This window comes from Amphiprion ocellaris, chromosome 17 (assembly GCF_022539595.1).
Source record: "Amphiprion ocellaris isolate individual 3 ecotype Okinawa chromosome 17, ASM2253959v1, whole genome shotgun sequence".
In the NCBI taxonomy this organism is placed as follows: domain Eukaryota; kingdom Metazoa; phylum Chordata; class Actinopteri; family Pomacentridae; genus Amphiprion; species Amphiprion ocellaris.
The window spans coordinates 20,665,299-20,690,714 of NC_072782.1; the positions used below are offsets into that span (position 1 = coordinate 20,665,299).

The 25,416-nt window shown below is 41.2% G+C and overlaps 1 protein-coding gene across 9 annotated transcripts in view; it reads left to right on the top strand.

Moving 5' to 3' along the window:
- LOC111570198 (calcium/calmodulin-dependent protein kinase type II subunit beta) overlaps nucleotides 1-21,729 on the top strand; it is a 77,175-nt gene extending 55,446 nt beyond the window's left edge. For 3 of the 9 annotated variants that reach the window (XM_035949339.2, XM_023272822.3, XM_035949340.2), the window contains exons 15-21: nucleotides 1,024-1,092; nucleotides 4,160-4,204; nucleotides 4,763-4,811; nucleotides 8,531-8,606; nucleotides 9,241-9,335; nucleotides 9,430-9,666; nucleotides 15,597-21,729. In XM_035949339.2, coding sequence (XP_035805232.1) covers nucleotides 1,024-1,092; nucleotides 4,160-4,204; nucleotides 4,763-4,811; nucleotides 8,531-8,606; nucleotides 9,241-9,335; nucleotides 9,430-9,665 — 570 coding nt within the window. In that variant the 3' untranslated portion in view covers nucleotide 9,666; nucleotides 15,597-21,729. The remainder of the gene's footprint in view (nucleotides 1-1,023; nucleotides 1,093-4,159; nucleotides 4,205-4,762; nucleotides 4,812-8,530; nucleotides 8,607-9,240; nucleotides 9,336-9,429; nucleotides 9,667-15,596) is intronic. The other 6 variants (XM_035949343.2, XM_035949344.2, XM_035949341.2 and 3 more) reach the window with 3 other exon arrangements.
- Nucleotides 21,730-25,416: the final 3,687 nt, after the last annotated feature.

Consider the following 25,416-nt stretch of genomic DNA (forward strand, 5'->3'; position numbering starts at 1 on the left):
TACTACACTCTCTGAGTGCTTTTCTTGTTTTTTATGATCTAGAACAGCTGTTTTCATCGAACGAAATGCCTGCTGCTTTTCTAATCACAACTGTACTTTAAGTGACAGCAATGGGTTGACTTTAGAGCTGTTTTGTATGATCAGAGGTAAAGCCTCCTGTCCCTCTACAATCTCCTACATGTGCACACATAAATTGGGCGATTTGTCAGATACCATTGTAGTTATCTATAGTCTACGATCAAAATGGTTTACAGATCAGATGGTTGAGCAGAAGGCCTTGATGATTTGAGGTGGAATAATCAGCAAAGCGATCAATTACAGGGAACCATGCTGAGAGAAATAATTAGCAGAAAATACAGAGTTAATTGGTTTCAAGCATGACGTCTCTGTGCATCATGTCTGTACATCTGTGTTTTTGCATGCTGTTATTGAAACTGTGGAGCTCCATGTGTATGAGTCGGGGTGGCTATGTATTTAGCATGTTGTCTGTAGTATTTGTGTGTAAATGGCCTGTTCAGCCTTTCATAAGTGCCATGTGTCTCTAGCTCTCTGACCTCGCCTGCCTCTGCTGAAATGAAGCAGCTGAATGTTGTTCTTTACTCGGGAGGGAAACATTAAGAGATTGTAATGTAGTTAGTTAAAATGGATGCGTGTTTCTTTGTCTGACAGATGTTGCAAATGTTCACAGCTGGCGTTGGTTTAATTTGCCATCTGCTCAGCAGCATCCATAGCCAGTGGAAGCTAATGAAAATGAGTGTGTGAACTCTGATGTGGCTTTTACTGCATATAGAACTGAATTGACATGATTAATTGTAGAAAACCTTTCTGTCTCATTAAAACTGTTCCAAGAATGTGTGACTATACTTTGATAACTGCACTCCATTTAGTCTACAGACTATTTCTGTCTCTGCTTTGGTCTGCTATTTTTACCTGCATTACACAGCTTTTACACTGTACCCACCCACTTCACCACCAGCAGATGGCAGCCCTGTACTAATGGAGCGTTTTGTGTTTCCTGCAAAGCCGCAGACAAACAGCACGAGAAACAGCATAGTCACCAGTCCCAAAGGCAACATCCCTTCTGCTGCGCTGGTATGCAGCTCTGTGTTTGTCCGTCTGTCTGTCCAAACCACTCAATGAAACTTCTGAAATGCAGAGTGTGTTGGTGTGTACACGAAACATAGAGAGAGGGAGTTGTGTGTCTGGTTTTGGCAAGTGAATCTTTTTGGTACTATGTTTGTTCAGTTTTGATTTGCAGCTTTTAAAGAAGCAGCTCCACAATTTGGGTAATGCACTTATTCCCTTTCTTGCCATGAGTATAAATCACAATATTGAGCCTGTCTTAACCCTTTAGAACTTTGAGCACTTTCTGGGTGTTTTTTTGTTTTTTTTTTGCTCCAGTCCGATTTTCACTTGCAGTGGGTTCATTTTTCACATTAACATAAAGTCCTCACCTCTATGCAAGCAGCACAACCATGACTAGAAGTTCAACTGAAACCTCTGTGTTGTATTACACATTTATAATGTCATAAACCATTTTTTTTAAATTAAAGTTTATTTTCCTTTACTATTCATTTTACAAAATTTGGAAAAGCCTGGAATCAACATGTTCATCATCGTTCCCAGTGTCTACATCTGTTACCAGTACTACAAAATGAAATGCTACTTATCTTTTTACAACCTTTACAACTTGTGATAGTTAAAAAGGCCTGCTATTTCATGCAGCCTTCTCCTCCCATTCCCCTCTCTGTCTGTTACTGTTTTCCCTTTACTTTGGGAAACAACAACCTTCAAGCAGCAATTTAGATTTCAAGTTTTGCTAAAGAGTTTCGTTAAGCCCTGCTTATTTTTTGGTGGTAAATTAGCCATTTAGTGAATTAGCCTGCATAAAAAATGCTCCACTAAAACAGTCCCTTCCCATTTTTTTGCAGCAGCACTATCACTACATCCAGGACTTTGCTCCACCCAAGATAACTGTGATTGCTTTAAAGAAATGCAAACAAGCCAGAGCATTATTTTCTTCTTTGGTATAGCAGGGCATTCTTACACAACACTATAGAGAGCTATGCAGGTTTGACTACTAGGCAAGGTTACTGAAAGTAGAATGCTTGCCTGTTGTTGCACAAGGAAACAACTTTGACAAGGATGGCAGTCAAATTTAAATCACATATGGTTTTGGATTTTAGACACTCTGGAACCTTCTGACCACACGCCGTATAAGGATTTTGACAAAACACTTTGGGATTCATTCATTGTTGGTCTTGGTGTTTTCATTGAGAATTTCACCAGACTTAACTTTCAAAAACTATGTTCTGTACTTAAAATGTCTGTGTGACACACAGTACATGTCATACACTTGAGATGTCCCGATTTGATCTCAGTGATCAGGATCAAGGCTGATCAAAATATTTTTTTAATGATTGGTATCAACACAAATCTAAGTTCTTTGTTTACGTCCACTGTCACACAGTGTCGCACAATTTGTAGTAGAGCAATCGGTATGCAAATCTTTAATCATTTCCCTCATCAATAACCGCTAGCATTACCAATCAATAACTGATTAATTAATAATGCAAACTGAGCAGAGTAAACATTTGTACTGTGCTGTTATTTTTTCCAAAAATCAATGGATGATTTGGGCTGCAAAGTCATATGACATACACTGTTGTTCAAAAGTTTGGGGTCACTCAGACAATTTCATGTTTTCCATGAAAATTTACACTTTTGTTCATTTACCAAGACAATTGCACAAGGGTTTCCTAATCATCAATTAGCCTTTCAACACCATTAGCTAACACAATGTAGCATTAGAGCACAGGAGTGATGGTTGCTGGAAATGGGCCTCTGTATCCCTATATAGATTTTCCATTAAAAATCAGCCGTTTCCAGCTAGAATAGTCATTTACCACATTAGCAATGTCTAGACTGTATTTCTGATTCATTTAATGTTATCTTCTTTAAAAAGAAACTGTTTTTCTTTCAAAAATAAGGACATTTCTGAGTGACCCCCAACTTTTGAACGGTAGTGTAAATTACAAGTACGTATTTTTTGAATGTAATTGTTTGCATCCTTGTATGTCAGTAAAATATAGCACTGCTGTCCTAGCTGACGTCATCTATTAGCTCTGGTTGGAGGCCATTAACTGCCACAGAAGTCTTTGTCATGGTGGCCTGTCGTAGGCTAAATCTGAACAATATGCTCAGCTTTCCAAAACGAAACTGACTGCAGGTGTTTCACCTGTAACCAGGTGGGACCAGGTGGGTGCGACGAACTGACAATGTCTGTCACACTTTATTATCAAAGACAATAACCTGGGGGGAATTAAAAGATCATATTTAACATTTCAAAAGTAACTGTGCAAAAAATAATTATCTTAAAAATCTACTACTGCAAAAGTTAGTCTGGAGTATTGGTATCGTTATCGATATCGGCGATACTGGCCCTGTATTTACTTGGTATTGGATTGATACCAAATCTTGCAGTATCACACACCACTACGTAGTCCTATCTTCCTTTTTTTTTTTTTTTTTTTTTTTTGAGCCAAACGCCGGAGCAGCACACCGGAAATCCGGCACGGTTGTTTACACGCTTCAGGATGCAGTTTTATGACGTGATCATTTGCGCATGGGTAAATGGTGGTGAAATCCAGGTATTATTTTATCGGTTTCCATGACAGGCAAAAAAAAAACCTTCACGATATTGACCAATAATGCATTTTTATGCCAATAAAGGGCCGATAATATCGGTGGGCTGATATTATCGGACATCCCTAATTAGATTGCTTTTAATAAGTTTAATGTGCCTCAAGTGTGTATTATTGAGGAAAATGGAATCCAATTGGTACTCTGTAAAAAAAAAAAAAAAAACCTTGCTCAGGACATCCCTATTATGTGTGGTTGGTTACATTTTTATGCACTAAAGTAATTGATGTGAAAGAGAGAGAGTTTAACAATCATTCATATGGATGGCTTCATTTTGAAACTCTTGGAATCATCCATTAACTCTTCTAATCTTTGTCCCTATTTATTTGTGTCACTCTCATCCCACTCTTTGCTGATCTTCCCATCAAACTCTCATTTTGTCATCACAAAACACTCCCCTGTCTATCCTCATTCACTCGCCCACCCACTTTCCCTTTTCTCTCCATTCTTCCTCCAGGAGCCTCAGACTACTGTTATCCATAATCCAGTAGATGGGACCAAGGTACATCCTCCTCCCCTCCCTCCATCTCTTCATTTTTTTAATTTCATCTGTCGTCCTTGTCGTCACTCCTCTCCCCTTCTGTGTGGGCTAAGCTGTATTTCTGCAGGATTTTTGTATTTTGTTGGATATCTCTGTGCACTTTTATGTGTATTTATGCATGAGAGAGTCGGGGAGAGTGTGAGATGCAGCTGCAGCTGGTAGCCCTGTGAGGTGTTTTGTTGTCCTATAATGCTCCTGTGTGTTCGGCTAGATGGAGCTCAGTGGTCCTGAGTAAGGCCACTGTTCAGACTGTGTGTAACAGTGGTGGCTAAATGTTGTGTACTGTACAGTTGTGTGCGTCCGTCCACACTGAGGCAGCTCAATCCACACATGGGATTGTGCTGCAGAGTTACATGTTGTGTTTTGTATTTTTGGCAAAATCGTGGTGTGAAGATGGAACCGTGTTGTAGATTTGATGGCAGAAATTAGAGTGTGTGCATGCACTGGTGAATACATACGTCTCAGTGTGTGTGTTCTTGGTTTGCTGGTGATCAACAAGTTTGTTTCTGTACTTTGCAGGAATCTTCTGACAGCAGCAACACTACTATTGAGGATGAAGATGTGAAAGGTAGGATCACTATGACACTGAATCAAGTCTTCTTTCGCTCTGAAAACTCAGATCTTGGTGTCATGCATCACAGAATTTATGCAGCTGATAGAGCAAATGTTTAACCTTCTGAACCCCTGGCAATTTCTGTTTTGTTTTGTTTTGTTTTTGCTCCTGTCACATTTTTCTTCACTGTGGGCTCATTTAGTAGAAGTGTAAGTAAGTCTGACAGTGTGTGTGTTTGACAGCAAGTTTGCTGAAAATTTCCTTTTGCCTTCAGGGACACAGATATCTGCAAAACAGGTTCATTGCAAGTACCCAAGGGTGTAAGAAACTGTTAAACTAACTCCATTTCAAGCAGCTACAACAGTGAAATGCTGCCTCCAAGTTAACCTTCATAACTCGAAGCAGTTTCAACTTCATTATTTGTCCCCTGAAGGGCAGTTACACAAGCGTTCATAGTAAACAAACAATAAAAACAATAAAAACTGTTTTAAAATACATAAGAAAACACTATAAAAACATAAAATACACAGTAAAAACAATAAAACATCACACAAAATATAAAATAGATAGGTCAATTAGTCAGGCGTAGTTCAGTGCAAACCGCTGCTTGGCCAAAACGCTTGGTTTTTTTACACCACATAAAAAAGACACTGTTTTAGCTAAAACCAAAATCATAATGAAGAGAAAAGGGTAGACATAGAAAATAATTATGCTAAATGCTCATTAGCCCAGCTAGTAGAGTGACAATCATTTGTTGCCCTTGACTGTGATTCATAGATTTAATCCTCACTAGGGTCGCGGGGGGGGGGGGGGGGGGGGGGGGGGGGGGACACCCTAGACAGGTCGCCAGTCCGTCGCAGGGCTACATACAAACAATCACTCTCACATTCACACCTACGGGCAATTTAGAATGATCAATTAACCTCAGCATATTTTTGGACTGTGGGAGGAAGCCGGAGTACCCGGAGAAAACCCACGCATGCACAGGGAGAACATGCAAACTCCATGCAGAAAGATCCCGGGAAAGCCGGGACGCGAACCAGGGATCTTCTCGCTGCAAGCGCGAAAGTGCTAACCACTACACCACTGTGCAGCCCTTCATAGATTTCATGTGGTTCAAAACATTTCTAGTTAAAGAATTTACCAAATTAGGTCATTAATTGAAAAGTGAACCTGTAAATTTGTCATTTGCAAATGTGTCATTTAGTTGTTTTGATGTCTTTAGTTTGGTTCTGTCTTGTTAAAAATAACACAAATAATGAGAGCTCTGGAATGAGTAGGTACTGTATGTAAAACGAAACAAAAGATTTCACTCTCAACACAAGTTTGAACTGCATGCAGTTTAACAGCCAGACATGCACAAGCGACATACTAGTCATGTAAAGATGCTTTTTGTTTTTGTTTCTTTTTTTACCATTTTGGCACTAATATTTGTTCAAAAACATCATCACAAGCAAACAACACAGCTTGTCATACACAAGGGTCATTCAAAGCGCTTAACAGGCAAAGGTTAAAAAAAATAAATAAATCAAACTTTTTAAAAAGTACAACAAAATAAAATAATTCAGTTCATTTCAATTAATTCAAACGGTGCAGACAAATTGAATAACAATTCTATTTAGAATATATTTATAGAAAACTTAAAACTGATTGACTGAAATGGTTAAAAAATAAGGAAATTAAAATACACAAAATATACAATGAAATAATAAAAAAATTAAAGTGATTTTGAGCAAGTTTAATAAAAATATTGGCATTTAGGACCAGGATTTTATAATAAAAGTGACTTACTTAAAAGCAGTGAATTAAAGGACTAAGTGAAAAAGTTGCTGCCTAAATCACAAAACCCCTTTCTTGTTCACTTTGCTTTCCAATTCCAGATGTATTACACACTGAAATGTCCATAAAAATCAAACTTTTCATAAGCCAAAGTCTACAACAGGACTGATTATTGAGCCTCGTCAATAATATGTGTAATCCAGGTTTTGACAAATATTAACAGGAGCTGAAGTTTAGTTTGCTGCTTCCAGCTGTTTGTAGTTTTTCTCTGAATTTATTAAACACCTACAGCATCAGACAGCAGCAGGACCCATATGAGCATCTTTAAAGAGGAAAGCTGTGCACATTTACAGACAACTTCATTAGTTACTTATCATTCTAAATGAACCCCAAAATGAAGACAGGGTGGCTCAGGCTCTAGCAGCAGCTCACATTGTGAACTTTACTCCACATCAGACAGGTGAGCTGTCAGTGTGAGTCATAGTTTATCAGCTGCAGTTAAATCAGTTGTTAGACAGCACATTTAGATTTAGTCTTTTGTCCTTTAGTCCATTATCATGCATTATGTCACATGATGTTCCGTCCAATCTGCCGTGAATGGCAAATAGCCATGAAGGGAAGGTAAAAGTCTTATTGACATATTGCAAACCCCGGTCAAATTAAATTCTAGCACTGTCTGCACACCACAACAATTATTTAAGTGAACTGGCCCTTTAAGTATCTGTGTGAATGAAAAGTTTTTACATTCTGTTGTTGCTGTTTTACTGAATTGAAGTGATATGGAACTTTGGGAGAAGAAAGCAGGTGCACTACTGTTCAAAAGTCTGGGGTCACTTAGAAATGTCCTTATTTTTGAGAGAAAAACAGCTTTTTTCAATGGAGATAACATTAAATGAATCAGAAATACAGTTTAGACATTGTTAATGTGCTAAATGACTATTCTAGCTGGAAACGGCTGATTTTTAATGGAATATCTACATATGGGTACAGAGGAACATTTCCAGCAACCATCACTCCTGTGTTCTAATGCTACATTGTGTTAGTTAATGGTGTTGAAAGGCTAATTGATGATTAGAAAACCCTTGTGCAATTATGTCAGCACATGAATAAAAGTGTGAGTTTTCATGGAAAACATGAAATTGTCTGGGTGACCCCAAACTTTTGAACGGTAGGGTAGACGTGGGGAGACGTATCCATGATGCGTTATTTCATGAAAAATCAGAGCCTCCCACCCGACGCCCTCAGAATTAATTTTTATTTACAATAACTTTAGTACATTTAATCAAGCCATGCTAAATTTGATCAGTTCTGGGCCATTGAAATAAAACTTTGCGCTTCATTAAATATACTAAATTTATTGTTCATGAAAAATCTGCTGATTCTGATATGGTCAGGTGGGAGGCACTGATTGATTTTATGACATAGACATGTGAAATATAAATTAACAACAACAGAGAGAGAGAGAGAGACTGAGAGGGAGAGGGAGAGGGAGGGAGTGAGAGGGACAAGCAGAGCGAGCTAAGCCTTCCTCTCAGTGTTGGGAGGAAGCGAGGCTAGAAGGACACAGTAAATCTCATCTGAAAGGCTGGACAAGAATAGCATGATGAGCTCAAGCACCCTCACATGCAAACAACAAAAATGATGGATAATGGATGGAGATAGAGAGCCACGCAACACCTAGACAGAGCAGGACAGAGTATTTTATTTAGGAGAAAGGGGGTTATGTAGGGGAGGACTTTAGTAGCTGAAGTTATGTAGCATGGAAGAGATGTCACTGCGATGACTGAAAAGACTTACAATGAGTGACAAGCTCTTGGGTGAGTCTGAGCTGTGTTCAACCTCTAATGTTTCTGAATGAATATTTCAAAATGTACTGAGTTGAGTTTTGCATCCATGCTTGTGCTGTGGTTTCACGATGATCGTAACCTAGGATGCACTGTGTTTCCTCTCTGCAGCCCGGAAACAGGAGATCATAAAGATCACAGAGCAGCTTATTGAAGCCGTCAACAATGGAGACTTCGAGGCTTATGCGTGAGTCCATCACTCATTCTTTCTTGTTCCATAAAAATCTTCAAACAGCTACAGGAGAAGTGCATTTTTGGCATTTAATGTGGGTTTTAAAGCTCTCCATCAGCCACAGGGAACCATTAATCTGACTGACATGCAAATGTGTTGTATTAAAAGATTAAAGAGTGATTACAGTCATTGTTTTATCCTCTCCCCCCTCTCTATTCACCATATAATTAAGAATAATGCTTGGCAGAGAGAGAGGGGAGGGCTGGATGAAGTGTGTCCACAGTCATGAAAGCCCATTTCCAGACAGGAATAATAGAAACAGATGAAAAACAAACACAGGGGAACCCAAAACAGTACGAGAGGTCATAAGTTTGTGTCAGAAAATGCAAACCCATGATTTACAAAGTCAAGATTAAGTTGAGATAGTAAAACAGAAAGTTAAAATTTAAATTAAAAATCACAATTATACAAATTTATGACATACCAAATCAAAACTATACTAAATTGGAATTTTGATTTTAGTTGTAATTGTTACACTATATACACATTATATTTATTTTTTCAGGAGGTCTACAGAAGTGCATATACCAGTTTTAACACCTGATTTGTATTTGAAACTATGATATTTAAAGGTATCCTGTATTTGCAGGAAGATCTGCGATCCTGGTCTGACCTCGTTTGAGCCTGAGGGTCTGGGTAACCTGGTGGAGGGAATGGACTTCCACAGATTTTACTTTGACAATCGTAAGACTGCACTTCAAACTCTTACTGCTGTTTATATTATTTACATTAACTATGTGTAGGTTGAATATTTACATCTTCACATCTTTCCTATCAGTCCTCTCCAAGAACAGCAAACCCATCCACACCACCATACTCAACCCTCACGTGCATATGATTGGAGATGATGCTGCCTGCATCGCCTACATCCGCCTGACACAGTTTGTGGATGGACAGGGCAGTCCCCGCTCCAGTCAATCAGAAGAGACTAGGGTATGGCACCGCAGGGAGAGTCGGTGGCAGAACGTCCACTTCCACTGCTCAGGAGCTCCTGCTGCCCCGATGCAGGGTTGAGGTACAACAAACACAACGCTCACCCTCAGGCTGAACATGAATACATGTGCAGCAGCTCAGTACTGGGGCATTTCATATAAAGTCAGCTAAATCTGGAGAAGTTCCCAAATGACCCAACAAAAATCAGCAAAGAATTTTTGTACACTAACTTATAGTATAGTATAGTATAGTATAGTATAGTATAGTATAGTATAGTATAGTATAATGTAGTACAGTGTAGCATAGCGTAGTTTAGCACAGTGTAGCATAGCGTAACATAGCATAGGATATTATAGCACAGTGGTATAGTATAGTATAGTATAGTATAGTATAGTATAGTATAGTATAGTATAGTATAGTATAGTATAGTATAGTATAGTATAGTATAGTATAGGGTCCAAATGGGTTATCACACTGCCGGGGGTGGAACTAGGGGTAAGCACCCTTTTTCCTACAAAATGCTCCCAAGGCATGCTCAAATTCATAGCCTCTGACAACAAAGTCCTACTCCTGGCCTTCACGAGCGGCTTAGTCTCTAAGCACGGCGGACCTGTTTCCACTGACAAGAGAGGGCGATTTAGGTGGATCACTGGCGCCTTAAAACCAGTTGCTTCAGGCAGATGGGGCTCGTAAACCTTGGAAGGCTGCCCATCTAGGAGAAGGAACTCTGATTTCAAACCACCGCTGCCTTGCGGCTTACCCACTCGAGGGAAAGGCTAGGGGAGTAAACCCCGACAGAAAATCAGGAGCTGGAGTCCCGAAGGCGGTTTGACACTAAATGTCACTCCGGCAACTCCTGCGACGCTGCTGATGCCCAAGCTGTATCGACACTCGTTGATCCCTTGGATCCGCCGGCAGCGTGGAGAGGGGGGGCTTGCTGCCTGGACAACAGCTCGTCTCCCATATACATTGCCCAGGCTACATACCTCCACTGGAGAGGACACTCCAGCGCCACAGAAATGTGACGACACAACACGGGAGATGTGCAGTTACCGGTTATAAGCCCAACCGATTGGCGAACGAAATGGGCGCCAGGGGCCATCTCCGTCGGTGGGAGAGACCATTGTAGTCTCACTGAACAGCTACCGCCCGCCTCAAGCTGGGCAGCCCCCAGCCAGTTAGGTGTTGTTCCGCCATGGCTTACCTGCTCCACTGGGTGCGTGGAGAGTAGAGTTCCGATTCGAAGAGTGGGCCAAAAAACACCGGCACCAGGCAAAAACAGAAGAAAGAAATCGAAGACTCCATGCCTTCGTTTCGCAAGCTGGAACGTAAGAACCATGTGTCCCGGCCTGTCAACTGACATCCAACAAATTGATGATACAAGAAAGACCGCCATAATCGACAAAGAGCTTTCCAGGCTCCGCGTGGACATCGCCTGCTTGCAGGAGACACGGCTCGCTGACAGCGGCACCCTCAGGGAAGAAAACTACACCTTCTTCTGGCAAGGCAAGCCCCTTGAGGAAAACCGCCTGCATGGCGTCGGCTTCGCTGTGAAGAATACTCTCATGGCCTCCATGGCCTCCAGGAAGCGATATCCATGATTCCCAACACCGACGTCCTCTACCTTCTTGGCGACTTCAACGCCAGAGTGGGGGCTGACCGAGAGGCCTGGCCTTCCTGCCTCGGCGCCTATGGTCGTGGGAAGATGAACGACAATGGCCAGCGCTTGCTAGAGCTATGCTGCTTCCATGGCCTGTGCGTCACCAACACTTTCTTCCCATGCAAGGAGATCCACCAGGTATCCTGGAGACATCCACGCTCCCGCCTTTGGCACCAGCTCGACCTGGTCCTGACCAGGCACAGGGACCTGGCTAGCGTCCTCCTCACCCGCACCTACCACAGTGCTGACTGTGACATGGACCATTCCCTTGTCGCCAGCAAGGTGCGCGTCATCCCTCGCAGGATCCACCACGCGAAGAGGAAAGCTCGGCCGCGCATTAACACTTGCCGCACCGGGAACCCAATCAGGACTCAGCAGTTCCTGAAAGATCTCGATGAGACCCTCACCAGTGAGACATCTGGAGATGAAACCTCTGACTCAAGGTGGGCTCGCCTCCGTGAATCAGTGTACAGCGCAGCCATCTCAGCCTACAGTAAGAAGGAGCGCAAGAACGCTGATTGGTTCGAGGCCCACTGGGAGGAGATAGAGCCTGTGACTGAGGGGAAGAGGCAAGCTCTGCTTGCCTACAAGGCTTCCCCTTGCCCCCGCACGCTCGCCACACTAAGGGCTGCCAGGAAGTTGTCTCAGCAGACTGCTCGCCGCTGTGCCAATACCTACTGGCAAAATCTCTGTGGCAGCATTCAGAAAGCTGCAGACACAGGAGACACGAGAGGCATGTACGAGGGCATCAAGAAAGCGACAGCCCAGCCCCCACAAAGTCTGCCCCCCTTAAGTCCAAGACAGGCGATGTGATCACGGATCAGGGAAAGCAGCTCGAACGTTGGGTGGAGCACTACCTCGAGCTGTACGCCACGCAGAACGTCGTCACTGACGTCGCCCTGGCCGCCATTCCCGACCTGCCAGTGATGGAAGAGCTCGATGACCCACCCACTAAGGAGGAGCTCAGCAAAGCCATCGACTGCCTCGCCAGTGGGAAGGCCCCGGGGAGCGACGGCATTCCAGCCGAGACCTTGAAGAGTGGGAAGCCTGCGCTGCTTGAGCCCCTACACAAGCTGCTCTTCCGTTGTTGGGAGGAAGGACATATCCATCAGGATATGCGCGACGCGAACATCGTCACTTTGTATAAGAACAAGGGCGATAGAAGTGACTGCAATAGTTATCGTGGGATATTCCTTCTTAGCATCGTCGGGAAGGTCTTCGCCCGGGTGGCCCTAAACCGTTTGCAGACCCTCGCCTCCCGCGTCTACCCAGAGTCCCAGTGTGGCTTCCGCGCTGGCCGATCGACGGTGGACATGGTGTTTTCACTGCGCCAACTCCAGGAGAAATGCCAGGAGCAGCAGATGCCACTTTTCATCGCCTTCATCGACCTTACGAAGGCATTTGACCTGGTCAGCAGGAGCGGACTCTTCAAGCTTCTCCAGAAGATTGGCTGTCCCCCACACCTGCTCGCTGTCGTCACCTCTTTCCATGACAACATGCACAGCACAGTTTACTTCGAAGGTGCCACCTCCGAGGCCTTCCCTGTAAGCAGCGGTGTGAAACAGGGCTGTGTCCTTGCGCCAACGCTCTTCTGCATCTTCTTCTCGATGCTCCTCCAGTATGCCTTCAAGGACTGCAGTGAAGGAGTATTTATCCACACCAGGGCGGATGGCAAGCTGTTCAACCTCGCTCGTCTCTGCGCCAAGACCAAGCTGTTCTTGGTGCTCATCCGTGAGCTTCTCTTTGCGGATGACGCTGCCCTAGTATCCCACACGGAGGAGGGCCTGCAGCAGCTTGTAGATCGCCTCTCCCACGCCTGCAAGGAGTTCGGACTGACCATCAGTCTAAAGAAGACAAAAGTTATGGCGCAGGGCACGGACCAGCCCCCCGTGATCACCATAAATGGGCATGTGCTGGAGGCTGTGGACAACTTCACATACCTTGGGTCTACGATTTCCAGCTCGCTTTCCCTGGAAGCAGAAGTCAGTAGCAGGATCGCCAAAGCCGCGGCAGTCATGTTCAAGTTACACCTCAGGGTCTGGAACAACTCCAGCCTCACGAAGAAGACAAAGCTGTGCGTGTACCAAGCCTGTGTACTTAGCACTCTCCTCTATGGCAGTGAGGCTTGGACCCTCTACACAAGGCAGGAGAAGAGACTCAATAGCTTCCACCTGAGATGTCTGCGCCGCCTTCTTCACATCCGCTGGCAGGACAGAGTACCAGATGTGGAGGTGCTGCAGCGCACTGGGATGTTGAGCTTGGTGGCCATCCTGCGAGAAAGACGCCTACGCTGGCTTGGCCACGTGCGAAGGATGGACCCTGGATGCATCCCAAAGGACCTCTTGTATGGTGAGCTGGCTGAGGGCGCACGACCAACTGGCCGCCCTCGCCTACGCTACAAAGACGTCTGCAAGAGAGACCTGAAGCAGTGCAGCATCGTTGTCGCCAACTGGGAAAGCCTAGCCGAGGACCGTGCATCGTGGCGATCAATTGTGAAGTGTGGGGTTCGCGAGGGGGAACTCCTGAGAAATGAAGCCATTGCCTCAAAACGTTCCAGGCGAAAGGAACGCCAGAGAAATCAGGAAGCAACATCCTTTGTCTGTGCCAAGTGCCACCGGGACTGCCACTCACGAGTGGGTCTCTACAGCCATTCACACAAGTGCAGATAAACCGATATTTATTGGAACTACTCCATCGTCTCTTGAAGACGGAAGGATGCCGCCGCCGCCGCCGAGTATAGTATAGTATAGTATAGTATAGTATAGTATAGTATAGTATAGTATCCAGTTTCCAGCAATGTGAGGGTACACAAAAGGCCAGGCGAAGAATTATCTCCAGCATGTACAGTATCTACTGTCAAGCATGGTGGAGGCAGTATCATGGTTTGGGGACGCATGAGTGCTGCTGGTGTTGGTCATCTCACTGTCTGTGATGGCACATTGAACTCTGCCAAGTATTGTGCCATTCTCCAAAAATACATGCTCCCTTCTGCACATGCACTGTTCCGTCCAGGTCAAAACTGAATGTTTCAATAAGATAATGCCCCTTGAACACATCCAGGGTCAGTAGAACCTGGCTGTAACAGCACAGTATCCAGGTCATAGAGTGGCCAGCTCAAACCCCGGATATGAACCCCATTGAAAATCTGGGGTGGATTATCAAAGGGTCTGTTTCAAAGCGTAAACCAAAGAATTTAGAAGAATTAAAAGCAGTAATTCAAGAAGAATGGGACAAGATTACCTCTGAACAGTGTGAAAGGCTCATGGGGAACATGCCAGGCAGGATTAGAGCTCGACTGTGTGCTAATGGAAGAACTACTAAATATTAATTTGATGATGTGATGGTTTCTTTATTTTTTGTTCAGTTTTGAACACATTCTGTTATTTGTTGACTTTCATACCGACAATGTTGAGAACTGACATGTTGAAACTGTCAAGAATTTAGTTTTTTGTAAACAATAAACAATAATTGTTTGTGTCTAATGACAGTATGAGTCATCAAAGTAGTGGTTACATATGTACCTCTGGGATTTAGGAACTGGTGGAACAACCAGCAGCTACACTAATCTAGAACATATTTTCTGACATGCATGTAGAGAACACAGGTTTTCACCATCTATTGGAGCTTGTGGAGCCACAGTGCACTCTACCCTCTACACACATATCAGACAGACCTTTATAACATGATACATGACAACCTACAAAATATGAAGGAACAGGTTGGATGCAGAAATGCAGTTTTTTCTCAATGTTTTGCAGAGCTGTTCGATTGTCAAGCATGTACACTACCATTCAAAAGTTTGGGGTCACCCAGACAATTTCATGTTTCCCAAGAAAACTCACACTTTTATTCATGTGCTAACATAATTGCACAAGGGTTTCCTAATCATCAATTACCTTTCAACACCATTAGCTAATACAATCTACTATTAGAACACAGGAGTGATGGTTGCTGGAAATATTCCTCTGTACCCCTACATTACAAATCTGCCGTTTCCAGCTAGAATAGTCATGTACCACATTAACAATGTCTAGACTGAATTTCTGATTCATTTAATGTTATCTTCATTGAAAAAAAAACTGCTTTTCTACATTTCTAAGTGACAACAAACTTTTGACTAGTAGTGTACGTGGGACGGATTTTATTAACTTTATTGTACTTTAAGTGTGTATTCTCCAGGGAAATGGTATCAGATTGGTGCTTGATATCAGAAGAAGCTAAATATTAATTGACTCATTGGCAAAAAAATACTTAATTGGGACTTCCTTAGCATCCCTTCATTGGTGTGAAGAAGTGACTGTAACTCCTAATGAACTTATCGTTTCCAGTTAACCTTTATTTTTTCTTTGCAGCTGTTGGAGGAGCAGAAAAGGAACAAGTGGATGATCCAGGATACAGATCCGGCGCTGAGAGAGAGAGGTGCAGGTGGATGGAGGGTGACCTAAAGGATTCTGGGATGGTGTCGTCCTGCCTCGCTCTGAACACACACCTCGCTCTTCTCTCTCTGACTCCCATCACCAAACCCCCAGAGGGAATATCAGCTACAACAAGAAAACTCTTTTAGCCTTTGTCTCATATGGGGCTGCTGCAGCACGTCAGGACACATCTGTCCTCCATCCTGTGCTGCACAGCCTCAGTGTGGCACCTCCCTGTTGAAGAGTCACCCTTTTTCTTCTCCTTAAACATAGTTTTGTTCCTTACTTCTAGTATTGTTATGGCTGCAGTCTATCGTTGTGCTCTTTAAACTGTACAGTATATTTATTACTCCTTCTACTCCTTTTTTCCTCTTCTTTTTTATGATGAGCATGACCTGTATTACTACCGTGGCTGTTTTTCTGCACGACTAAGGGTGCCTGTGTGAAATGAACAAACAGCCCCGCATGTCTCACAGAGAGAGACCAGTGGGTGTATTTAATTATGCATTTTGTTTTGTTATTCAATGGAGCTTTTATTTATTTTTTGTTGTTTTTATCTCTTTCTCTGGAGTGTAGTTGACCCCTGAACCGACGCCTCCGTGTGATGCTGGACCCCTCCGAGCCGCTCTGTGAGACAGTGAAAACCATGCAGCATGCTAAGATATTACTGTCGTTCTTAATTGATTCTGTGTACTGAACCTTGCAAGTTAACTACTGAAATGGTTGAAATTATAGTATCAGCTGTTCATGTAAATTTCCAGTTTTGTCGTGGTGACTTAACTACAATTATGCTGTAGACGGTATTTAATTGCATGATATTCCAAGTTAATACTATGGTAAGTTGGGTGTTATTGTGCATTTTGTTGGTTTTTCTCTTGTTTGGACTGAACTGCTGGTGAGCTGTAACCTGTTGCCTCTATTTTCTGGGCTTTGTAAGTGCATAAACTATTTTTGTGTTGATATGACAGTGTAGTATATGCGGATGCTGGTGAGAATCATAACAGACTATGCCTTTTTAAATAATTTAGGCTGCAGATCAGATTAAAAACAGTGCTTTACTGTTTCAAAGTCAACAAACAAGACATCAGTTAATCACTTTTATTTTTTTAGATTCAAAAACTCCTGACATTAAAAGAAAAGTCACAACACTGGGTTGGGATTTAGATTTTTTTTTTTTTTTTTGCATCTCAATATGAAACTTTTTAGACTTAAAGATACTTTATATGTTATAAATGCTAAACAAAGTATTGATATCAGATATGTGCAGCCAATATTTTAGAAACACTAAGGTCATAAGTCATACGAAAGTCTCGGTATGCCGGTATAATGTAGTAAATTAAATTTAGATGCCATGCCAATAATACAGAGATGACGACTAATTCAGCACCAGTAGCTGTCTGGTTAGACTGAAACATAGGAACAACATTCAGTACAGGTATGTAATCATGATAATGTCATTATCATGAATTCTTTTGGCTTTCATGATCATGTAGTGAATATCTGATATTGTGACAGCCCTTGTTCAAAACATCTTAGCAGCAACAGTAGTGTCATTTTATTTATTTACCTTAGTTTTATTGTCTGTTTAGGCATCTGTCCCAGTAAAACCAAGTATTTACAAATCTTTTTTCAATTTTTTTTTCAATTTTTTTATTTTTAATGAATTCTAATAATTATCAATTAGCCAGTGAGAAGTAAGGTAGGTTATATCAACCAACAGAAGAACACTTAAAGATGCCAAGTCAAAACAATGACTTAACATATCTATTTGAGCTACGACAAAATGTCGGAATAATTTTCTAGAATCAATTTTTTTCAATCACATCATACAAGCTCAAGTTGCTTGCTCACAAAATCTAATTATTGGAAAGTAAATCTGAATTCAGAGTTACTAAGTCAGGACAGGCTTTGTCACAATCATGAGATATTCAGTCAAAATTATTGGAAATAAGACCAAAACTATAAGTTAATATGTCAGGATTATGACATAGTAAGTCACAATTATCTGAAAGTAAATCTGAACTAGAAAAGCGCTCATACTGCAATACTTCACCAAGTCTGCTCAGTTGTTGTATCATTTCCAACAGATGAAATCTTTCAAAAAATTTGTGGATCCAGACTATAAGCTGCATCACTGCCAAAATCTGATCAATTGGTCCTTGTGTCATTTCTGACTTTCCCTAAAAATTTCATCAAATTCCGTTACTCCGTTTTTGAGTAATGCTGCGAACAGACAGGACAGACAAACCAACAGCAATCATAACTCCGGTGAGACTCCGCCTCCTTGGCGGAGTAACTAGGAGTTACTAAGTCAGTCATGATATATTTCGTCACATCTGAATTGTTGTTGCCAATTGCTGATTAGTCAGAAAAATGACATACAAAGTTACAAATTTTTTAGGTGGAAATTTCAAAAAGAGGGCTTAAGGATTTAACAAGTTAATTGACCGTTTCCTTAGAAAAAACAATGTTAGACGCACATTATTATTACAAGTAGGATTTTTTTTATATGTCGTGAAACATCTATGTGTGATATGAAAAATTGGAGATGCATGTTGTTGGCTAAACGCTGACTCTGCAAACGTCTGGTGAGAAAACAAAACATCTTTTACCGTAATTTCCGGACTATAAGCCGCGACTTTTTTCTCACGCTCTGAACCCCGCGGCTTATCGAAGGGTGCGGCTAATGTATGGATTTTTACGGGCGTGCTTCATGCCGCCAATACGTTTCTTCGCCTGGTCACGTCAGACCAATGAAATTACCGAACACGTCACAGTGGACCAATGAAACTGTTCGAATAAAGTCAAATTTATGCACACTAAATTCTTCAGATCAGTTATTTTGCGCTTCTTGCACACAGCCTCATCATGGAGAATCCACGAAGAAATGCATACAACACGGCCTTTAAGTTAAAAGCAATCAAGCTAGCTGTCAGAGAAGGAAATAGAGCTGCTGCACGTAAGCTTGTCATCAATGAATCGATGGTGAGACGTTGGAGACGGCAGCGTGAAGAACTGACTCAATGCAAAAAGACGACAAACGCTTTCAGAGATAATAAAAGCAGATGGCCTGAACTTGAAAATGTTCTTGAAGACTGGGTGAACACACAGAGAGCAGACGGCTGAGGCGTTTCCACCGTGCAGATCAGAATGAAAGCCAAAACAATCGCCACCGAAAAGAAGACTGAAGATTTTAAAGGTGGACCATTGTGGTGTCTCCGATTTATGAGCCGAAAAGGCCTGTCCATCGGGGCACGGACTAGTTTGTGTCAGCAACTCCCTCCCGACTACGAGGAAAAACTTACAAACTTCCGCAAATTCATTCAAACAAAGATAGCCGAGAATTCCATTGGACCAGATGACATCATAAATATGGATGAAGTACCTTTGACGTTCGACGTGCTTCTCACTCGGACTGTTAACAAGAAAGGTGAATTGTCCATCACGCTGAAAACAACCGGCCATGAGAGAACGCACTTCACTTGTGTTCTGAGCTGCACGGCATCCGGACAAAAGCTTCCACCAATGGTGATTTTTAAGCAGATGACGATGCCAAAAGAAAAACTCCCGAAAGAAATCGCCGTGAAAGTCAACAAGAAAGGGTGGATGATTGAAAGCCTCATGACGGAATGGCTGACAGAGTGCTACAGCAAGCGACCGGGAGGATTTTTTCACAGAAAAAAAGCATTGCTCGTTTTGGACAGCATGAGGGCCCATATAACTGATTCTGTGAAAGCAGCCATCAAGAGGACAAACTCAATCCCAGCTGTGATTCCTGGGGGCACAACGAAGTTTTTGCAGCCGCTGGACATCAGTGTGAATCGTGCATTTAAAGTGGCACTCCGAGTTGAGTGGGAGGCTTGGATGACGAGCGGCGAGAAATCATTTACCAAAACTGGCCGCATGCGAAGAGCAACTTTTGCTGAAGTCTGCCAGTGGATCCTGACAGCGTGGAGTAGTGTCAAAAAATCCACGATCACCAACGGGTTTCGAAAGGCTGGACTGCTGCGTGATGAAGAGCTCAAGCGCAAATTTGCCTCGATACAAAAGTGACGTTGAGAGCGACAACGAAAGAGAGACTGAGAAAGTGTGTGACGAAGAATTTCTGAGGCTGTTCAATTCCGACACCGAAGATGACTTCAGTGGTTTTAGTGCGCAGGAGGAAGGTGAAGATAGCAATCACTGACTTTTAATCAGCCACGTTACTGCCATGTTACAGGCACTGTTTGAAAAAAAGCATTTATTTAATAAAAAGTAAAAAAAAAAAAATCTGTGTAAATCTCTCTTATTTCAACATGGACACCTGTGGCTTATTGTCAGGTGCGGCTTATATATGTATAAAAAAAATTTCATTTTAAATTTTGTGCTTATATGCAGGTGCGCTCAATAGTCCGGAAATTACGATATTTAGTATATTTAGGTATAAAAAATACTGAAATTAACAACTGAATATATTACTATATTCACTTACAGCAAACAGAATGTAAACACCTCCAGAAAAATACTCAGGACATGACCTCAGTGTCTTTAAAGTTTGCAGCTGCCCTGAGTAGTGTAACCTCTCCTCAGCTGAGAATTGCAACTGCAGGGTTTGAAACACAAACATCAGAGCTGACTTGCGCTTGGAGTCTGAGAAAATAAAAAACTAATACATACAGCCGTCTCAGGCCTTAAGCTGCTTCGTTTCAATCAGCTTTTACAGTTTTTTGTGATTGCTGAAACTCAGTTTTTTCAACAGTGTGCAAAACTGAAATGCTACAGCCCCAACGCAGCACACAACATATAAACAAAATTTTGATGTTTGATTTCTATTTTAAGTAATTTTAAAGCAATTATCTGCCTCTTTAATGTGAGTGTTTGCTCCTTTCCTCTATTTCCTTTGTATCAGTCACACAAAACTCTGCCTCTACTTGTGATGGACATCTTGTCAATACTTTCTGCATTGTAAACAATTCATCTGAAAATTCTAATAACTTGCAACATTGCGAAAACTCACCAATTAAACGGACTTGGTGTCAGTTAAACAGAAAAAAGTAATCATCAAAGGTTTAAAGAAATCTAATTTAAAAACAGTAGCAGTAAAATCACTGAGAAACGGTATGTAAAAACAGAGAAGGTACTAAGGAACTAAGTAGACCTGTTTTTTGTGTTTCGTATCCATTGACATAGATATTTAGAAGCCATATCTGTCCAATCAAACCTTACATATCTACATCAATTTAAAGTGTAACGATGGAAAAATAACAAGCAGTTTCTGTACATTTGAATTGTATGACCATATTGGCAAAGTAGTAAGCACTTATGCTTGAATAAATAAATACTTTTAACTCATGTTACTATGATTAGTTTTGCATGTCAACAACCAGCTGAATTAAAGTATATAGACATAAAACCTGTTAAAAGTGGGAAAATAAATGTTGAATAAAAGGTTTTTTAAAAAGAAATACACATTCTAAGAAAAATGAAAAAGGATGTAAATTTATTCTGAGTGTTTTGCATTTTGTGTGTAAGGATGGGATTTTGTGACTGAAGGTGGGAAGTTAGCAAGTCATCTGAGTTCTTTTGCAGATTAAAACTGGGCCAGAGCATTCGTAAAACAGTCAAATTACGTTAACAAATACGAGGGAGTGAATTATTACTACACACACTTTGTAGGTTGTGTATTTTTTAAAACCTTCAAATAGGACATTAAGTTAGAAGCGTGAATCCTCCTTCCTGTCCAGGCCAAACACTAATAGTATCAGTCCTTTAATCAGATTAGTGCTCACTCAGTCACCATCCTGTTTGGAAACCCCTCCTTCTTCCATTAATTAGTATTTGGCCAGTGTGTAATGTTTAGGATGCAAATGAAAAGACTGTTTGAGCTGATGTGAAAGAGCCCCATCATTTCTTTTCCTCAGTTCAGGTGAGCGATCAGGACATGACTGCTGTATGTAAAACGAAGCTTTTTTGTTTTGTTTGTATTTTTTATTTATTATACTTCTACTGACGATGATTATCAATATTAAAATGTGATCCGATGTAATCAGTGTGTGAACCAATAAACTGACAATGCAGCGTCTGATCTCAACGCAGTGTTACTCTCATATTTGTTTGTTGCTGCTTATTATCCAGAGGACAGACTTTAACTAATGTGAGCAGAAACTGTAGAAACACATCAGAGACTAAAGAAGGCTAAAGTGAAATTTTGAGGTAGTGGCACTACTTGATGTGTGTTGTCTCAGCAGGTATAACTGTACCCAGGGGTTACATAACATTAAGTCAACTTTATTTCCTTACATAGCGCATTTGAAAACAACCAAGGTTGACCAAAGTGCTTTACAGGTTCAAAATAGATACAAAACATAATCTGTGAGGAAATAAACTGGGTGCAGCTGTTACGACCTGAAGAAGAGGATGAAGAAGAGCACGCTCACAATATGCAATGCTTCCTCGGCAGCTCCAATCCGAAATTATTACAAGGAGTAAACATATATACAAACAACAATCTCTTGACATGAATATCCAAATAACAAGTTCATAAACAATACATAAATCCTAAAACATATAAACACAGTCCCAAACGGCAACATACCACTGTCGTCCATCTGAGGCGCACGTGCTGGTCGCGACTACGAAGCGCTTTTAGCTAGCTAGACAGAGAGCTCATTAAAACATTTTGTCTTTATAACCTGCAAAATAATGCTCCAAAACACACACTCAATTAACATAGTACATTAACACAATTCATATAAACAACATGAAAACTATATTTCATACAAGTCATACCTGAAGAAGAGAATGAAAAAGAGCACGCTCACAATATGCAAGCTTCCTCGGTAGCTCCAGTCCGAATGAAGCATAGCGGTGGAGAACTCCTCCTTCCGGCTTCCGCAGGCATGAGCAATCAATCATGACCATAAGTCCGAACAAGTGGATCACAGATCCTGACAACTTCTCAACCCACAGTTCTTTAACATTCTTCAGCAGTTCTTAAAGCTTTTACCATTTTCAACAACATATTTAACAGTTTTAACAACATATTTAACAGTTTCTGAAGTCTTTTTAACCCATATGAGAGGAATATTTTAACCTCTTGTACAAGATCCTAGTCAGTTAGTATAACTGTCTCTTTGCCTATTCATACTATTACACACATTCAAGTTGTTATAGCTGTCTGTGTTTATTCATGACTATCACACAGCCACCAGAAAAGGCCTGAAAAGTCATCTCTGTTTCTGAGTCTGGATGGGAACTTTAAGGACCAGCTGATTGGCTGACCTAAGTGATAAAACTAGAGCATGAACATGTAAAAGCTCAGATAAATAAAAAGGTGCCAACTCATTTATTTTATTTATTGATTAACAGAGAGTAATATAAACCACTTTTCGTCAAATTTTGACAGGTGCCAATCAGAAGCTGACACGTCACACCAGGAAGTCCCGTCTTACCACGCCCCCACAACAGATGTCCGTACCGGAAGTCCCGCCTTCCCCTACTCTAATCTGCCTGGTAACCCAAATCTGCCTGGCAACCCTAAGCAGAGCCAACCGGAAGTCCCTCCCTCCTTAACTGACAGACGTTTATCTAAGCAGAACCAGACATGTCCCCCTCCCTCTCCCCTCTCTGCATTCTTATAGACTCTTCCATTGTCCATCCTATGACAGAGCTTTTTAACAGTCTTTGAGAGAAACACGGGAAATCTGAACAAAAAAGTTCTGTCTAGCATTATCTCCAGCTTTTCTCTAGCTTTTCTCCTCTCTCCCCTTCCTGCATCCTCTGAACCAAAATGCTACTGTCCAGTATTTCTTCCCACACCTCTCACCAGGACCAGAGGTGTCCGTGTGAACGCAAGAATCCTCTTCCTCCCTACCTCTCCCTCCCACCGGAAGTCCCTCCTTAGCTGACAGAGGTTTATCTAAACCGAACCAGCCAGGAGTCCAACTGACAGAGCCCATTTAACTTCAAATAAGAAAGCAAATAAGTAAATTCACATCTTGCATCTGCCTAAACTACTTTAATGCTGCTTACATGGCATAATGGTTCCGTACATTTTCATAACTAGCACAAATAGTGCTAGTACACAATTTCCTGCACGAAAATACATTAGCTGCTAAACTGTTTTAATTATGATTTGAACAGATATACACTATTGACAACAGAATCTTATGTGCAACCATACCTTTCTCCTGATGGATGAATTTTTTTTTTTCTGAAAAGAGCCTTTATCTTGCCCAGAAGCAATGACGTGCAAAGCTTCCTTTTCAGGACAAACTCTTCTGGGTCTCATTTTCCTGTGAAATATTTCAGAATATTTTATGTGCAATACACTGCATAGGCTGAAAAAAAGGCTCATCTAAACAAAACATATTTAAGTTTATTAATACAGCAACTTACATTAAATTAATAAATTACATGATTCCGTTGGTGCTTCTATGAAAAGATGTATAACTGAAAATTTTCTAATCATTTTACAAACTGACTGAATAGAAATCATGCCAGTGTGTACCATGCCAGCGATATACAGAAACTATCCCCATCGATATAGGGAAACTATCCCCATCGTTCAAAACATTCAGAAAGGTCAAAGTCAAAAAATTCATGACAGAAACATGTGGATGTTTATATATATTTATATTAAAAAAATCATTATAAATTGTTAGCATTTACATAGAGGTTCTAAAAAATGAAATGAAAGTAATACAGCTTACCTTACACCTTTGTTTTCTTTTTTTTTTTGCTTGAAGGAAAAAATAAACTTGAAGGATTGCACAGTACCTCTTCAATATACTTACCTATATAACTATTATGTCTTTATATATTGATAGAAAGATTCATAAATAAAACAAATATTCAGGTAGATAAATCTCCAATGAAGGAAAAAATCGTGGAAATGCTAATCAGTGCAGCCAGACCAGACGTAGACACATGAAGAGTTACACTTTAGTTGATGTGACTTGGACTAGCAATACAAGGACTTGGCTGAAGAAGAATCTACATACACACACACACACACATGCTCAATTCATCTACCAAATTTACAAAGACTGAAGAACATGCAAACAGAGCTGTGATAGAAAGGAATCTTTTTAAAGAAGTTCTTGTCCAACAAGTATTGATCCATTTTGTTTTTGTAAAGAAATGTCCTGCTCTGCATTTCTGCAGCAAGTAGGAATAAAACTAAAACAAACAAAGAAACAAAAAAACACCCACACTTAATTTGTGAAGTAAAGAAAGATGGGACCACGTGAAGAGAATTTTTGTCATTGCTGTATCTTGTAAATGGATTTACCTAAAATAGGTGAAAAGTTTAACCTGAGGCTTACATTAAGTCATCACTCAGCGATTGACTCTGGCCAACACAACTCTATCATAAATAGAGGTAAATATATTATGGCACATTATGTTTAATGGTTTTCTGCATATTAATACATTTGCTGCTCCTTCATTTTTAGAAGGGTGAATGGAGAAAATACTCTAAGTTATAAATTCAGGGGTGATTTGAATATAAAGTTTCTAAAGCTTATGTTTTCTTCCTTTAAAAGCCTACCGAGAGTCGTCAAATGCAACAAGCTCTACACTCCCAACTTTATCCCTGCCATCCAGCACCTCTTAACTCTCCCCATGGAGGAGAAACGCATCAGAACTTCTGCTGGAACTGTTTTGTTTGATCAGAGGCATACGTCCAGCATACCATCAACTATATGTACTGCACTCTGATGAAAAACCACAACACTGTCAAATTGGCAGACCTTGCAATGGTGGCCTACATATGGAA